At 42.7% G+C, this 18,062-nt stretch overlaps 1 protein-coding gene across 9 annotated transcripts in view; it reads right to left on the bottom strand.

Moving 5' to 3' along the window:
• Window positions 1-18,062, bottom strand: part of TRIM2 (tripartite motif containing 2) — a 174,847-nt gene that overhangs the window by 41,276 nt on the left and 115,509 nt on the right. For 4 of the 9 annotated variants that reach the window (XM_065903715.1, XM_065903709.1, XM_065903713.1 and 1 more), the window contains 2 exons: window positions 14,714-14,895; window positions 9,484-9,721 (listed from right to left, as the gene is read on the bottom strand). In XM_065903715.1, the coding sequence (XP_065759787.1) occupies window positions 9,484-9,721; window positions 14,714-14,847 (372 nt within the window). In that variant the 5' untranslated portion in view covers window positions 14,848-14,895. Of the gene's footprint in view, window positions 1-9,483; window positions 9,722-14,713; window positions 14,899-18,062 lie in introns of all 9 variants that reach the window. The other 5 variants (XM_065903708.1, XM_065903712.1, XM_065903714.1 and 2 more) reach the window with 2 other exon arrangements.

Here is an 18,062-nt window from a genome sequence, read left to right as displayed (position 1 = left end):
TAACCACCTAAATGTAAGGGCTAAAACTTTAAAAATCCTGGGAAAAAACCCATAGGGTTAAACCTTCATGACCTTGGACTTGGCACCAGATTCCTGGATATGACACAAAAGCACAGCCAAAATAAAAAAGATAAATTGGACTTTATCAAATTAAAAACTTGTGTATCAAAGGGCAGTAACAGAAACATAAAAGGAATGGGGAAAATATTCCCTAGTTATACATCTGATAAGGATGCAGTATCCAGAACATATTAAAAAAACTCTAACTCAAGAACTCAATTCAAAAATTGTCAAAGGAATTAAATAGACATTTCTTCAAAGAAGCTAAATGAATGTCCAGTTTTCACAGGAGAATTCTCTCAACATCATTAGTCACTAAAAAAATGCAAATCAAAACCACAATGAGACATCACAGCACCTAGGAGGGCTAGACTCAAAAAATCAGACAATAACAAGTGTTGGGAAGAATATGGAAAATCAGAACTCTCATACTTTGCTGGTGCTCAGCTCTACCATATGACCCAGCAACCCAAGAGAACTGAAAATATATGTACATGCAAAAACTGTACATGAATGTTTACAGAAGCTTTATTTATAACAGCTCAAAGTGAAAAGTGGAAACAACCCAAATATCCATCAACACATGAATGGATAAATTCATGGTTATAAATTGTGGTATATTATTTAGCCATAAAGAAACAAATGATGTTCTAATATTCACTACAATATAGATAAACCTTGAAAACATTATGCTAAATGACAGAACCTAGACTCAAAAGGCCACATATTGTAGGATTGCATTTATATCAAATGTCCATAATGGACATATTCTTAGAGACAGAAAGCAGGTGGCGGGTGCCAAGGGTTGGGGTGGTGGGGAGGGGATGAAGAATGACTGCTTAGTAGGTACATAGTTTCCTTGGAGGATATAATGAAAAACTTCTGGAATTAGTAGTGATGTTTGCACAACCTTTTCAATATACTAAAAGGGCTTCACTGGTGGTACAGTGGTAAAGAATCCAGTTGCCAATGCAGGAGATGTGGGTTTGATCCCTGCGCTGTGGGTTTGATCCCACATGTTGTGGGGCAGCTGAGCCCACGTGCTGCAGCTACTGCTCCACAAGAGAAGCCACCGCAATGAGAGGCGCACACACTGCAACGAAGAGTAGCCCCTCTCGCCACAACGAAGATCCAGTGCAGCCAAAATAAAAAGTGATGAAAATAGGGACTTCGCTGGCAATACAGTTGGGTCAAGGCTTCCCCTTCCAATGCAGAGGGTATGGGTCATAGAGTTAAGATTCCACATGCCTCTTGGCAAAAAAAAACAAACAAAAAACATAAAACACAGTATTGTAACTAATTCAATAAAGACTTTTTAAAGAGATCCACATCAAGTAAAAATGTAACAAATTAATAAAGTAGTTAGAAAGTTGAATTTTATCTGATTTTTACCTCAATTTTAAAAGACTGTTATCTTTGAAGAGACAGCAGCAGACCTGCGTAACTGTCCCTGGTTCAGTTCAGTTCAGCTCAGTTGCTCAGTCGTGTCTGACTCTTTTCGACCCCATGAATCGCAGCACGCCAGGCCTCCCTGTCCATCACCAACTCCCAGAGTTTACTCAAACTCATGTCCATCGAGTCGGTGATGCCATTCAGCCATCTCACCCTCTGTCCTCCCCTTTTCCTCCTGCCCCCAATCCCTCCCAGCATCAGGGTCTTTTCCAATGACTCAACCCTTCGCATGAGGTGGCCAAAGTACTGGAGTTTCAGCTTCAGCATCAGTCCCTCCAATGAACACCCAGGACTTATCTCCTTCAGGATGGACTGGCTGGATCTCCTTGCAGTCCAAGGGACTCTCAAGAATCTTCTCCAACACCACAGTTCAAAAGCATCAATTTTTTGGTGCTCAGCTTTCTTCACAGTTCAACTCTCACATCCATACATGACCACTGGAAAAACCATAGCCTTGACCAGACAGACCTTTGTTGGCAAAGTAATGTCTCTGCTTTTTAATATGCTATCTAGGTTGGTCATAACTTTCCTTCCAAGGAGTAAGCGTCTTTTAATTTCATGGCTGCAGTCACCATCCACAGTGATTTTGGAGCCCCAAAAAATAGTCTGACACTGTTTCCACTGTCTCCCCATCTATTTACCATGAGGTGATGGGACCAGATGCCATGATCTTAGTTTTCTGAATTGTCCCTGGTACTGAGTCCTAATTGTTTCCTGGGAAGCAAAGGCCCTGAAATCATTTTGAAACATCAGCAACTAGTTAATGCTTGTCCTTGGTTCTGACAGCTTTGACTCAAGCTGAGACCTCATTATAGGAGAGAGTGGCCCAGCAGAACTCGTCCATCTTGGGTGAGATAACCCTGGTGCTCCTAGTGCTGGGTGGCCCGGATGAGCTTGCAGTTGTTGACAGGTAGCAACATTTGGGTTCATTAGAAGAGAGGATGGCAGGACTATGTGCATAATAACGAGCTGTAAAAGATGGTCAGGGCCTTGCAGCCAACCCAGAGGCTTTTGGAAACGGGGGCTGATTCTTGACAAGGCATTCTTCATGAGGATCTCTCCTCCTCACCTCTTAATGTCCTCCTTAGTAAGGCATCTAAGCCAGCAACAACAGGGCTCAAGGATTATTTGTGCTTTGGGACTTTAAGGCATGAGCTCAAATGTCTGGTGTTCAAGTGCAAAGAACCTCTTAAATAACTGACCATTATTCCCATTTTTCTTTGTATCTGAACAATGCAGCGGTGGCAGTTTAATTAGAAGACAGATAGTGTCACAGCACTTAAAGTAAGTGACAGGCTTTCATCCACATGTGCTAACAGCACCAGGCAGTTTATGATGGCAACATCCGGCTTCATTGTTAATTACCCAATTTTATTAACCTTCAGACGCTTGAATTGTTTTCAGAGATTTACCCGTGGCAATTAACTGCAGCCAATTATCTGTAAAGTTGCATGCATTTGGCTTGAATATGCAATGAGGACCCCTGTTTCAAAGCAGCGGCAGTGAACTCCTACGATCCATGATGGAACAATAGAATGATTAAAGAAGCGCGGTTAATTTTCCAAGGCCTCCTGCTGGTTTACACATCTTAGGATACCAAAGAATCATAATGACTCAGCATAGAGAAAGTGCTCAAAATACCTCTAAGAAGATCTGACTCTTTAGAGTTAATTTTCAATGTGATTTGATGTGATATTTTTGGTAGAGAAACAAGGGAAGGTCTTACCCAAAGGCTTCTTTACTTTTGCTGGAATTAGCATCTCTGAGAGTGTTTCTTCTTAGCAGCCTGTGGCATCCAAGGGTCTCTATTGCTTAGGCATGATCAGAAAACAGTCTTGAAGAATTCTTTGTGACGCTTAACATTTATTTCCTCCTACAATTATCAAATGTTCATACCTCCTCTGACTTTCTTAAAGTTCTGTGTTCATTTTCTCTTCTGATATTTATATTTTTCTTAATTAGTAAGTGTTCTTATATGGTACAAGTTTGCTGGGGTATTTAAATAAGAATCGTACAGCTACTTTTATAAAATTAGCGACTCAAGGTTTTCTTCTTTTTTTTCTTTTTCATTTATTTTTTATTAGTTGGAGACTAATTACTTTACAATATTGTAGTGGTTTTTGCCATACATTGACATTAATCAGCCATGGATTTACACGTATTCCCCATCCCGATCCCCCTTCCCGCCTCCCTCTCCACCCAATCCTTCTGGGTCCTCCCAGTGCACCAGCCCCGAGCACTTGTCTCATGCATGCAACCTGGGCTGGTGATCTGTTTCACCCTTGATAATATACATGTTTCGAGGCTGTTCTCTCTAAACATCCTACCCTCGCCTTCTCCCACGGAGTCCAAAAGTCTGTTCTGTACATCTGTGTCTCTTTTCAAGGTTTTCTTCTTATGTCTTCACTAGATTTTGATGTCAAGAGTTATGAGTATATCATAGGTGAATTTGGGAGCTCCCTATGTTTTTTATGGTTCAGAAATATACAGACTATGAATCAGAATCATATCTGTTTTATACTAGTTTGAAGGCATTCAGTGTTTGTTTGTTTTTTAACATTTTTACTTATTTGGCTGCACTGGGTCTTAGTTGTTCCCTATGGGATCTAGTTCCCCCATCAGGGATTGAATCTGCCCCACCCCAACTCCCGCACTGCCCCCACCTCCACCTGGGAGGGCAGAGTCCCAGTCACTGGACTACCAGGAATGTCCTGAAGGCATTCAGTTTTAAATTAACTTTCACCAGTTTTTTTTGTTGTTGTTGAAAATTTAGGTCAGCTTGGGTTTTCTTGATCATTTGTAGTTTCTTAGATAATGATCTATTTCATTCAGGCTTTCAATACCTTAGTCTTTAGCAGAGAATTGACTTGTTAATTTTAAAATATTTTCATCTCTTTATTAGTCTCAATTAATTTATATTTACCATTTAGTGCTCTATCAAATTACTTAATTAATAAAAAAATTCAGCTCTTGGATTTATTCATCAACACAGTTGTTTCAGGATTTTCAAACTCTCTAAGGTTGTCTTTATTATTTTCGTTTCTTTTGTGTTCCATATTTATTTTATTGTTCTTTTCCTAACATCTTGAAATGGAATATTTTTAAATAAAAGAAAATACTTAAACCTATAAAATTTCCTGAGTATAGATATGACTTTATCTTATACATTTAATAAAGTTAAAAAAAAAATAAAGTTTCCACTTTCAATATTTTGTAAATAGTCTGATTTTTCTATTTTCTTTGGTTAAATAATTATAAGCTTTTTAGAAAGATTTGAGGTCTCTTTATAACATGTTACTAATGTAATTTTAGTTCATTGTGGTGTAGGAACTTGTTCTACACAATGAGAAAATAATTTTTTAAAGTGACTTATATGATCGATTTGAATTGCTCAAATTCTCACCATCTAAATAGCTTAGTTCAACAGATTTTACTATATGCCTTTTTATTTGTGGGGGTATATTCTAAAGGGGTTTCCCAGGTGGCGCCAAAGGTAAAGAACACGCCTGCCAATGTAGGAGACAAAAAAGATGTGGGTTTGGAAGATCCCTTGGAGTAGGAAATGGCAACCCACTCCAGTATTCTTGCCTGGAAAATTCCATGGACAAAGGACCCTGGTGGGCTACAGTCCATGGGAACTCAGAGTCAGACACAACGGAGCACAAACACACACAGAGATTACCAAGTAAAAGACTACTCTTTTCTCTGAAATTCTTCCTTTCTTCTCCAAATCCACGAATGCTCTTCTTGTTCTGTTATCATCTCTCATTTGGACAACTCAGTACCAAACAGAATTGGTGTTGCAGCCTCCAATCTCTGCTACTCTGTTCCTCCACAATGCCACTAACATACCCACCTCCTGTTTAAAAGGTTTGAATGCTTCCTCACTGCCATCAGAGTGTAGGTCAAACCTTTCCTTGATGACACCCCTAGCCCATCACAGTTTCTCTCCAGGCTCACCCTGTATTCTGGGGCCCACCAGTGTTCCACCACACGGGCACATCGCCATGTTCCAGTTGTGCTGAGCTGGGAGCTCGTTCCTGAATTCCACGACACTCCTGGCATTCCTTAGTGATATAATCTTTTTAGCTATCATTATTTATCTTTCCACACGATTGTCTTTTACACCCCAAATTTAGACCCATGTCTACAGCAGTCTTCTAATATTTCTAAAACTGTGCTTCTCTATCAAGTCAGATCTCCAGAAAGTTCCATGCCTGGACTACACTTTAAGGAAACTCTTGTATGTGATAGAGACACCTTCTCAGACTAGTATTTAGAATGTGGGCCCCAGGAGGAGATAGCCTTAGCATTCACTAAAAGCTGTGGTTATAAGAAGACATCCTTCAAGCTCCCTTTACAAAACTTACATGGTAATGCTCCCATGGAGTACAGTGCACAGAAAATCTATAGTTATTGATAGCCTGGTATGCTTTCAATTAGATAATTAAAAATGTAATACACAATGTCTCTCTTGTTTTGGCTACCAAAAAACTCAGGATGCTGTTTGCTCTGAGTCTAGCATTTATGATGTGTCAACTAGCTGTGCGACTTAACCTGGTCAATTCTCAGTTTCTTTATCTATAAAACAAAAGTAACCAATCCCTACTTTACACAGAGAAATGTGTGAGAAACCAGGCATGCTGTTCGGTCACTTGTTAAAAATATGGACTACAGGCTTCTGAGAAACTGAACACTAAAATGCACAGTGGTTGGACCAGATAAAAATGGAACTCTGATCCACAATCTTCCCAAGAAACCAACTCCTGTATCCTCAAGGAAACAACCCACACCAACCCCTATGTCCACAAGGAAACAACCCACACCAACCCTGTATCCTCAAGGAAACCACCCACACCAACCGCTATGTCCACAAGGAAACAACCCAACACCAACCCTGTATTCTCAAGGAAACAACCCACAACAGCCCGTGTCCACAAGGAAACAACCCACACCAACCCCTGTGTCCACAAGGAAACAACCCACACCAACCCCTATGTCCTCAAGGAAACACCTCAGACCAATCCTTGTATCCGCAAGGAAACAACCCACACCAACCCTGTATCCTCAAGGAAACCACCCACACCAACCCCTGTGTCCACAAGGAAACAACCCAACACCAACCCTGTATTCTCAAGGAAACAACCCACAACAGCCCCTGTGTCCACAAGGGAACAACCCACACCAACCCCTGTGGCCACAAGGGAACAACCCACACCAACCCCTGTGTCCTCAAGGAAACACCTCAGACCAACCCTTGTATCCACAAGGAAACAACACACACAAATCATTGTATCCACAAAGAAATAACCCACACCAACCCCTATGTCCTCAAGCAACAACCCACACCAACCCCTGTCTCCACAGGGAAACAACCCACACCAACCCCTGTGTCCTCAAGCAAACAACCCACACCAACCCCTGTGTCCTCAAGGAAACACCTCGGACCAACCCCTGTGTCCACAAGGAAACAACCCACACCAACCCCTGTGTCTTCAAGGAAACAGCCCACACCAACTCCTGTATCCTCAAGGAAACACCTCGGACCAACCCCTGTGTCCACAAGGAAACAACCCACACCAACCCCTGTGTCTTCAAGGAAACAGCCCACACCAACTCCTGTGTCCTCAAGGAAACACCTCAGACCAACCCCTGTGTCCACAAGGAAACACCTCAGATCAGGAAACACCTCAGATCAACCCTTGTATCCACAAGGAAACAACTCACATCAGCCCCTGTGTCCTCAAGGAAACAGCCCACACCAACTCCTGTATCCTCAAGGAAACACCTCAGACCAACCCCTGTATCCACAAGGAAACACCCCACACCAACCCTCTGTGTCCACAAGGAAACAACCTAGGAAGCCAACCTTCTATAAGTCACACTGCTTCTCTGGCAATAATCCAAAAAGCTAAATGATAACTTCTGCAACAACTGGCCCCCAAAGGCTGGGAGTTATAAGCGACAGCTTCTGTAATTTTTGTCTGCTTTCACCTGAGGACCACCCGGAGAAAGTCACGTCTGCGCCCCTGCGCAGCCACACGGAATGCCCCCTTCTCATCAGCCTGCCTCCCGCCTCCGCAGCAGCCACTCCCCACCAGGGCGTACGGAGGCCGCCTCCTTTTTCCAGAGAGCGTTCCCATGGTCTGCGTGGCTCTGAGAGAACACACGTTTGGTCGTGCTGCCTCAGCGCGTGCTGCGTGAGCAGCCTTTGCCTTCCTCTGGCGGGCCTCTCTTGGCACGTCCGCTTTCGCCCGTGGGACGCCGTGCTCGGTGCCAGCGGGATGCGGAGCACGGCCTCACCGCGGGGAGCTCACTGTCTAGGGAGAGCCGGCAAACACACAGATGCGGCGGGCAGCACGCTGAGGACGTCATGGCGGCAGTGCAGACCGCGCCGAGCCGGCGGGCAGCTGGGCGTCAGCGGCGGCCTGCCTCAGATGGCGGGCACGCAGGACTGCTCTGTGTAGGAGAGACTTGAGCTGCGGCACAGAGGATGAGAATACGCGGGCCACAAACAGGGGCAAAGAGCATTCCAGGCATAGAGGGCCCCGGGCGGGAAACCACTCGGCAGGCTCCAGGAGGCCAGCGAGACCGAGGCACAGCGGGAAGAGAGGGGCATGAGAGGCGAACGAACAATTACTAGCTATGGCTAATAGGTATTGCTTTAACAACCTCTTGTTGCCTTAGTTTCAGTTTCAAACACTTGAAAGAAAACTTATCTATCCATCTATCTATTTATTTGGCTGCCCCAGGGCTTGGCTGTGGCACTTGGGAGCGCCCATCTCTGTTGCAGCATGTGGAATCTTCTTTTTTAGTTGTAGTGTGTGGGACCATGAATTGAACCCGGAGCCCTCTGCACTGGGAGCTCAGAGTCGAAGCTGTTTGACCACCATGGACGTCCCAGTTTCACACACTTTGAAGTGGTCACTATGTTTTCGAAAAGTGAAATAAGTCATTGTGTATGTGTGTTAGTGGCTCAGTTGTGTCTGACTCTTTGTGACCCCATGGACTGTAGCTTGCTAGACTCCTCTGGCTGTAGGATTTCTCCAGGACAGAATACTGGAGTGGGTTGCCATTCCCTTCCCTTCCCAACCCAGGGATTGAATCCACATCTGCTACATCTCAGGCAGATTCTTTACCATTTACTGTCTGAGTCACCAGTGAAGCCACCATTAATTAGAAATAATTTTAATAGCTAATATTTATCAAGAGCTTACTATTTTCTAGGACTTTATTCCTGTATGGTAGACTACTATTACTTTCTTTCTACCGATGAGGAAGTGGAACAGAGAGTTTAGTAAATCTATCAAAGCTTTGCCAAAGCTGACATAGGAAATGAGCGGTTCCACTCCAAAGCTGGCCATGAGCTACTGTGCATTGCTGCCTCTTCAGGCTACACAGCTCCTCTGACTCCTCTTTTGATGGAACACACAGGTCCTCCTGACTTTGTAACAGTTACTATGCTTGCTGGTAGCAGGAAACAGACTGGACTCTAGGCTATAATCTCCTATCAGGGATTCACATAACTTCAGATTATTTATGATTAAGTAACAGGATCTAATGGAGCATGAGAAAAATTTCCCTCACAAGAAAAATAAAACACTGAAATAAACATTCTAATAATCATTCTCAGTTTGCAGAATTTATCTACTATTTAATCTCTACCATAATTTATAACACAGATGTTTCTGTGGGTCAAAGTATGCCCAGCTGGCAAATAGTTGTGATTTTGCCCTCCTGGGGAAACCAACAATTAGTGCAAGGAGAACACAATGAAGATTGCTTTTATTATTTAAATAAATTTGGTCAGAGAAAGGAAGCAGGCAAAATAATCTGAGGATGGTAAAGGCATTGTTAACCACTCGTTTTTCAGGCAGAGTCCTGTTTCAGGGTTGATACCCTCTGATTGCCCCAAGCCTCCCCCATCAAGCAGCCCCTCAGTCAGGACTGCACCCGCAGGGCCTCACTTACATTCCCATCGTGGTTTGGGCACGACAGAGGCTTCCCTGCAGCCACGGCAGTGACGGTCTCCAGAATGGAGGACTCCTCGGCGCTGCTGCCTGGAGATCGCTGCAGCACGTCCATCAGGTTGGTGATGAAGAAGTTGTTCTGCAGTGCGGCCACCCCTTTCTCGGGCAGGATGGAGGTCTGGCGGCACACGGGGCAGGAGAGGGTTAAGCTGTGGGCGGGGATGTAGTTCTGCAGGCACCTGTCCGGGGCAGAAGTGGGCTGTCAGCACAGTAGGGGTCTGCAGTGGCTACAAGACTGCTCTGAGTAAGCTTCTGTTGTGGTCTCCTTCACTAGAAAAAGTGCATCTCTGAAGTCAACGGGTCACATTACATTGGACTGGTCAGCCATCTGGACAAATGATGCTCAAGGAAAATCTCATTGACTCCAGTATTCTTGCCTGGGAAATCCCATGAACAGAGGAGCCTGGTAGGCTACAGTCTATGGGGTCACAAAGAGTCGGACATGACTGAGAAACTGCAGTTTAGTTAAGTTTAGTTTGGTACTGTTTCCAAGAGCTTTGCCACACAAGCAAAGTATCGTCCATGGTGGGCATCACTGGCCTCACCAGGGAGCTTGGAAAAAATGCAGACTCAAACTCACAGGGCCCACTCAAGGTCTGATGAATCAGACTCCTGGCAATCTGTATACCCATTTGAGATTAAGAAGCACTGGCCTAGAGTACCTAGTATGGCATTCATGAATTTATGGAATTTTATACAAATTGGGAGAAACATGTCACTTTTTGTTCTTGTTAGCATTGAAACTCTTTACACACAAGATCATAAGCAGACTTCAGACATCAAAAACATCAAAGTGGAAACGCTTTGTTTGAAATGGGGATGCGACACACCATCTCTTCTTACTTCTCCTTAAGAGCCATCAATTTCATTCACTTAATCAGCAAAGAAAGAAAGAAAGAGAGCACCAAGTCGTGTCCGACTATTGTGATCCCATGAACCTGCCAGGAGCGTGCCAGGTTCCTCCGTCCATGGGATTCTCCAAGCAAGAATACTGGAGTGGGTTGCCATTTCCTTTTCCAGGGGATCTTCCTGACCCAGGAATGAAACCAGGTCTCCCGCAATGCAGGCAGAAGCTTTACTGACTCAGCTACGCTGGATAAATAATGACGGACCCACACACTTCTCACTAAATATAAAGTATAGTGGGTCCTTGAACAATGTGAGAATTAGGGGCGCTGACCTTCAGTGCAGTGGAAAATCCAAAAATCCACCCATGACTCAGAGCCAACCTTTCAATTAGCCGGTTCCTAGACATTCAGGGTTTATACCTGCAGATTCAACCAACCACAGATCTTGTCATTCTGCAGTATTAACTACTATTAACTACTGAAAACAATCTAAAATGATAAACTCATGCAGTTCATGTGTTGTTTGAGGGTCAACTGTACTTCCAACAATCCTGTGATCACTTTTAAATGTATGAAGAAACACAGGCAGAGAGAGGATAGGCTACTTGCCCAAGGGACTTAGATGTCCAAACCCAGGCAATCTGGCACCAGAATCTAAGCTTGCCATAACTACAATGTTTCCCAGCTTCTATGACAAATAGAATTTGAAAACCTCTTATTTCTCCCCATTTCTCTTATTTTGCAGATGGGGAAACTGACATCAAGGAGGTTAACTGACTTTCCCTATGTCACACAGGGATTCCTAGGAGGCCCAAATGATAAAGAACCTGCCTGCCAATAAGACATAAGGATGTGGGTTCGATCCCTGGGTTGGGAAGATCCCCTGGAGAAGGAAATGGCAACCCACTCCAGTATTCTCGCCTGGAGAATCCCATGGATAGAGGAGCCTGGCGAGCTACAGTCTGTGGGGTTGCCGAGTCAGATATGATGGAAGTGACTTAGCACGCATGCACACATGTCACACAAGTAGATAGCACTGAATTAATATCAGGAATGAAGTAACTTCTGCTGAGGTCACCAGCAACACTGAAATCTAACACACATTTTTCAGTTCTGTCATTCATCAAGCTTGTCTACTCCCAGCCTCCCCGCTCCTTTTTTATCTTTCCTTGCCTTATGATATCACACTCACCTGGTTCTCCTTCTGCCTGCTATCTCTTTCCTACTGAAAGTCAGTATACTCTGGACTTAATCAAGGCTTATCATAAGGCCTCTTCTCTCCCCAGGGTATTATATTATATTATACTACATAACAATAAGCATAACACTCTCATATGTACCTTTCCTCCCATGGATGTCTCCTCTGAACCCCATGTCTCTCTCCTCTGGCAGAGAGACAAGCCAAGAGAACACTAACTGCTCTCTTGCATCTTTTCTCAGAGATCTCACAGGTCCTAAAACTCCACGTGTCCAAAACCAAACCCACGATCTTCCCACACTCTTTGTCCTCCTTAGCAGTAAACTGCATCTCCCTCCTTTCATCTAAGCAAACCCAAACCAGGAGTGGTTCTTAAAACAGTAAGAATTCCCTTACTGGTCTTCATTGTTCATATCCAACCCATCACCAAAGCCTGAAAATATCTTGCCAGGCTTCCCAGGTCTCTTCACCTGTATCATACCACCCTTGCTCAGATTTCTGCAGTCACCCAACCCCTGGTATACTGTCATCCATCTTGTATTCCCCTCATCCTTCTCCATATTATAACCAGAGTGGTCCTCCCCAAATGTAAAGTTTAATCTCCTCCCCTCATACTTAAGATGAAACCCTTCCGTGGCTTCCACCGTTCTTGCAGGCGAGACAAGAATCCACATGTGATAATGTGGATTGCGAACCCATGTGATCTGGCTTCTCTAAGACAGACGGTTTTCTGTCTTCCTCTAATTTGCTGCACATCTGTCACCCTAGGCTTATTTAAGTTCTTCCAAAGTGTCATGGTCCCTCTCACTCTATACCTCTGCAACATACTTGAAATTCTTTTCTTCTGCTTACTCCCCTTTGCTAAACTAATTTTTCTTCATCCTTGGGATTTCTGCCTAATCATCGCTTCTGCATGGAAGCCTTCTGCACTAGAGCCACTTGTCCTATTATATGGCTGTCTGTGTACTTCTGGTCCATGGCCATTGTGACTGGTTTAATTTCCTATTAATCTGAGTGAATAGGTGACTAATGACTGGCTGCTTCTCTTGGCTGGAAGCTTCATAAAGCCAGGGACTGTGTCTGCATCCTCCAAGCCCCACTGATGGCATTCTGGAAGAAATGAGAAGAAGCGAGCGGCTGTCCACCGAGCAGCCAGTCTTTGTGCCCAGCAAGAGGCAGAGACAATGGTCCTGGGTCTTCTCTCCTCTGGCAAAGAGACAAGCCGTGAATTTTTGTCTCTCACTTAGGGAAAGTTGCCAACACCTTGCAAAGGAAATCAGTTCGGTGCACACGGTGCTCGAACAACTCTCACGTGGCGTTCCCTAGGGACTTGCTTTGGCTGGCTCTTGAAAACCTCCAGCACTAGCTATTGGATGCTGCGTGGAAGTGGCCTGGGCTAGACCTGAGAGACAGCGCAAGAGGAACAGCCAGGGCAGTCCAGAAGTGCTGCTTCTCACCGGTCAGAGCAAGCGAATGGGAACCAGACACCAGCCTGAGCAGACCCGAACCCCGGCGGCTCTGCCAGGCTCCAGCCAAGTGGCTCTCAGCGGTGAGCGCAGAGAGTGCCCAGCTATATCGATTCCCGAATGTCAAATATGACCTTTCCACGTGAGTCCAGGGACATGTGCAGTTAGCGGGTAGTCATGTTTTAGCCATGTCCATTGAGTCAGGGAGAAAAATCACTCTCCTTGTTGCCATTTTGGAATATGAATTACAAAGTACTCAGTACTTGTAATTATATTCATAATTATAAAATTAGGAATAAAGTACAAACTTCCGGTGCCCTATATACCACCGCTTAAAACAAACAAAAAACTGTACATGCACTTGTGTGCATACACACACACACACACACACACACACACACACACACACAACCCAAAACAAAGAAAGCAAAACAGAACACCACAACCACCAGTAACAAATCCACTTTCTCATCCATCCGTCACCACCAAGGCTGTGGCTCTCCTATTGTAATTGAGACTTTCCAAAGTAAATCAACTCAAAGCATGTTCAGGGAGACAACAAGTGTACATTAAACTGGATGGCAAATGCAATTAGCATTGATTTGAAGTCACTGAAAACACCAATTTTCTGCTCTATGATAGGAGGTAGAAAATTTTAACTATGTGTATTAAATAATAAAAGAAAATGTACTTACTAAATGCTATAACACATAATTAACATTTGTTAAGAAAAATATGCCAACTTACTAGGAAAATACTAAAATTAGATCACAGATAAACTAATTACCAACAACATTTTTTATGCCTAATTGCTGATGGGGTAAGTTGAACATGAGGGTAAAAATATATTTTGAAAACTGGTTAACTCAGTGGAAAAAACTATTCAAGAAAGAATATTCAGGTAATTTACAGTTATTTCTCACACACACACACACACACACACACACACACACACACAGATGTTTCTTCATCTGAAACATCATCATGTTCAAATACACCATTAGTGTGTGTCTTCTGAAGTATCTCTGGAAGAAAACTCCCTCCTTTGAACTAACCCCTCATATACGCATGTTTACTACCTGATTTGTTATGCAGGAGAAAATGATACATTTTTAATTATGTAAATATAAACTCTTCATTCACTTGTGTCTGACTCTTTGCGACCCCTTGGACTGTAACCCACCAGGCTCCTCTGTCCATGGAATTCTCCAGGCAAGAATACTGGAGAGTGTTGCCATTCCCTTCTCTAAGGGATCTTCCCAACTAACGGATCAAACCCAGGTTTCCCGCACTGTGGGCAGATTCTTTACCATCTTAGAACCGGGGAAGACTTTTAATTGGCCCTCATCAAAGATTCTCTATGAGGGCAAAAACGGTTTCACCAAGAACAAAGGGAACAGTTTTAAAAACCTGAATCTTAAAATAGTGAATGCACCATCTCCCGTGGAAATAAATCAGTATCTATTGGATTGCTTCCTTCCACTTGTAGTTCCTTGAAAGTTAATTCTTTGCAACTCATGATTACGTTTCTAGATGTCTATCAGAAGCACAAAAGACTTATCATCTCCCATAGGTAACTGCAGAATTCTGGACAGCACCCTTTGGCAGGTTGGAGGAAGTCAGTCTGTGAAACCCCCTTCTCTGAGCACAGAGGCTTACCTCTCGCAGAAAGTGTGCAGACAGGGGAGAACCTTGGGATTCTTGTACCTCTCCAGGCATATACTGCAAATCAGAAACTGCTTGTCAATCTGGCGCACCACAGGACTGGGGATGCTGGTGGCTTCACTGGCCATCCTAGACCACTGACATGGGGGGCCGGCTGTCTTTGACCCTGCACGCTGCTGCTGTCAGACAGAAAGACCAAAACGGAGACACATGTAGTAATCTGCAAACACAGATCAACCACTGCTTTACCTGCTGGGGCACTGTGCTCTGAATGCGGGTAGGGTTCCATGTTGTCACCCTGGCGTGGCCAACTGGCAGCGCTACAGAGGGTGGACAGTGAGGGGCCTGTTTTTTAAAATAAATAATCATCAATAAAATAAAATATTAAGATAATCAAAAATAATCAATAAAATCATCACATGTTCACTAGCAAACAAAAAAAATTAGAATAAGGTAGCTTGCTGGGAGACTCACAGATATGGAGAACAAACCAGTGGTTACCAGTGAGGGGAGAGATGGGGAGGCATATCGATACAGTGATGGGGGAGTGCAGAGTACAAACTATTGCGGGAAAGACAGGCTCAGGGATGTATCGTGCAACATGGGAAATGTAGCCAATATTTTGTAATCACTGTACATGGAAAGTAACCTTTAAAAATTGTATAAAAAAAATTGTATCAAAAATTAAATTGCTACAAGAAAAAAAAGAAGGCATCTTGGTGGATTTCAAAGCAGGGGCAGCTGAAGGGATAGATACTCACATAGCTCTGCCTGTTCACACCTTCAGCCTCGATTATATCTGAATATATATGTATAGTCTTATTAAAATATAGTCTATTATAGTCTGTATTAAATAGAATAGTCTTATTAGGATAGAATGTGTTTTCTCAATTATTATACTTGAAGGGGGTCAAAATATGCCACGTCCAAACAAGCCACTTTGACATAAGGATTATTTTGAGCTGAAGTCAACTGAGAAATAGCAGATGAGGAAGAGCTCTCTCCCTCTGCCATCTGTCGACACAGGCAGGGCACCCATTCCCATTCGTAAAGGTGCACCATTCTTCTTTACCGGGAAGAGAAGGAGACTCTTAATCACCAGAGTGGAGTGTGCACCAACTTGACTAAACATCCCTTACCCACTGTACACATCCTGGTCACCTTCCACAGTTTACTGTCCCTAGAGGTCCAAACTTTTCCTTCGTCTAGCCAATTCCCCAGTTTGTGTTCCTCTACTGAAATAGTATATAAACACTTGGGTCTAACCGCCTCTTCTATTCTATGAAGCTGCTATCAATGTAAAATTTAAAATATTAAATCAATAAAGTTCAACAAAACATGTTTTATCTTGAAAAAATGAAATATCAGTAAAATGTGTATATCTTTTTCTTCTGCTATCTGTCTTTTGCCACTTTAATTCACAGGCTTCAGGTATAAACTTAAGTGTATAGAAGAAAAATGGTTCCTTCCCTATATACTATTAATATGCAGGAATGGAATAATTAGAAATTTTCAGTGAAAACTTTGTATGTAGTTCAGATCATTTTCTTTGGAACTAAAGGTTTATAGTCTTCATACTAATATGTATTTGTCATGAAGTGGGGACAAAGGCTAGAGGCAATCTCTATTATTTTAAGCAATATCTGTTGGTGTTCATGTGTGGGTATCTGAGGGACTGGTGAAGTGAATTAATCCAGGGGAGGTTTCAAATGTGAGAGTTCAGGTCAGCAAAAGAGAATTGGAAGAGGGTAACAAAGAAAGCAGAGGGTTATGAAAGAATACGGGAAGGAAAAATTATAACATAGAACACAACTCCATTTATCACCTTAAAGAATTTCTGGTTTCTGTCTCAAAGGGGTGAAACAAGGCTGAGCTAAAATTCATTTACTAATTGTCTAATATTTGCAAAGGTGTCCACAGCTCCCACCCCAAATCCCAATAGAAATGCTCTATTCAAAAAAAATGTATGACCCTAGGTGGGAAGAAGGGAAGTATTTATGGATTGTTTAAACTGAGGTTCAGTTAGGAAGTTTGCCAGAATGTCAAACCCATGACCTTTTCACCCTTTAAACCACTATAACTCTCCTAGACTTGGGTTTTCAGAAGGCTGTGCTATGGAAGCTTGATTTATATACAACATTTTAACTTGATCCAGGACCTGTGTTCACAGAATCAACAATTTCACACTTTCTAAAAAGAAATGTTATTTTCCAAGTACAAATGGTGTTTCTTCTTTCTCTCCACTAAATCACCAACTTTTAAAAAAAGTATGTCAACTTTCCTGCAGAAACATATTGGAGTACAGATACAAACATGACACACCCATTTTCCAACTCTATGCCTTCTAGGTAAGCTCTCTAAAGAGCATGATTAATAAATAGATTGGGCTTGTAAAAGCACCTGCTATACAAATGTCACGTTCAAATGGAACTCACTGCATTAGTTAAATGGTATAGGTGTGACAGATCTAATTAGCCAGCATTATCTGCTAGACTTTCATAGAATGAAAGTACCAGAGTAGAGAGTGATACCTATTGACTGAATTAAATGCAGCTCTTTTCTCAGGAGCTCAAAGTGTTAGCACATCATCGACCTTTCTTTGAGAGCATCCCTAAGATATCCCTAAGAATAGGGAAGGGATGGATTTGTCTGGCTTTAAGATAAGGAAACCAAAGCTGAGGGTTTAAATGACTTGTCCAAGGTCATCTAGTAAAACCAGTGAATCAGAAAGCTCAGATTTCAAGTTTTCTGCCTTATCTGATAAGTTAATGTTACCTAATTGTAAGCAAGTTTAACACTTGACTGGTGTGTGTGTGTGTGATTTATAAAGACTATAGACTTCTCACTTCAGCAGCACTTACACTGGAACAATACAGAAGATTGGTTTAGTCCCTGAGCAAGAATGACATACCAAGCATTCCATATATATATATTTTAAATCATACTATATGGCCGATTCATGTTGAGGTTTGACAGGAAACAACAAAATTCTGTAAAGCAATTATCATTCAGTTAAAAAATAAATAGGACTTCCCTGCTGGTCCAAGGGTTAAGATTTTAGGCTCCCAATGTAGGGGGCCCAGGTTCAATCCTTGGTCAGGGAACTAGATACCACATGCCGCAACTAAAGATTCCACGTGTGGCAACTAAGACCCAGCGTAGCCAAATAAATTTTAAAAAATTTAATAAACAAATAATAAAAATAAATTAATTAATAAAATTTTAAAAATCATACTAAACTTTTCAGTTAAAATCAGTTAAAAAGAATTTTATTTTGAATAGCTTTTGAAAATGTTCTCGTTGAAATGGAGTAGGATCAAATGGTCCTTGCCACTCCCCGCCA

Source organism: Muntiacus reevesi, chromosome 13, assembly GCF_963930625.1.
Source record: "Muntiacus reevesi chromosome 13, mMunRee1.1, whole genome shotgun sequence".
Lineage (NCBI taxonomy): Eukaryota > Metazoa > Chordata > Mammalia > Artiodactyla > Cervidae > Muntiacus > Muntiacus reevesi.
The sequence above is the reverse complement of the archived record's forward strand: the minus strand, read 5'-3'. Positions and strand labels throughout refer to the sequence as shown.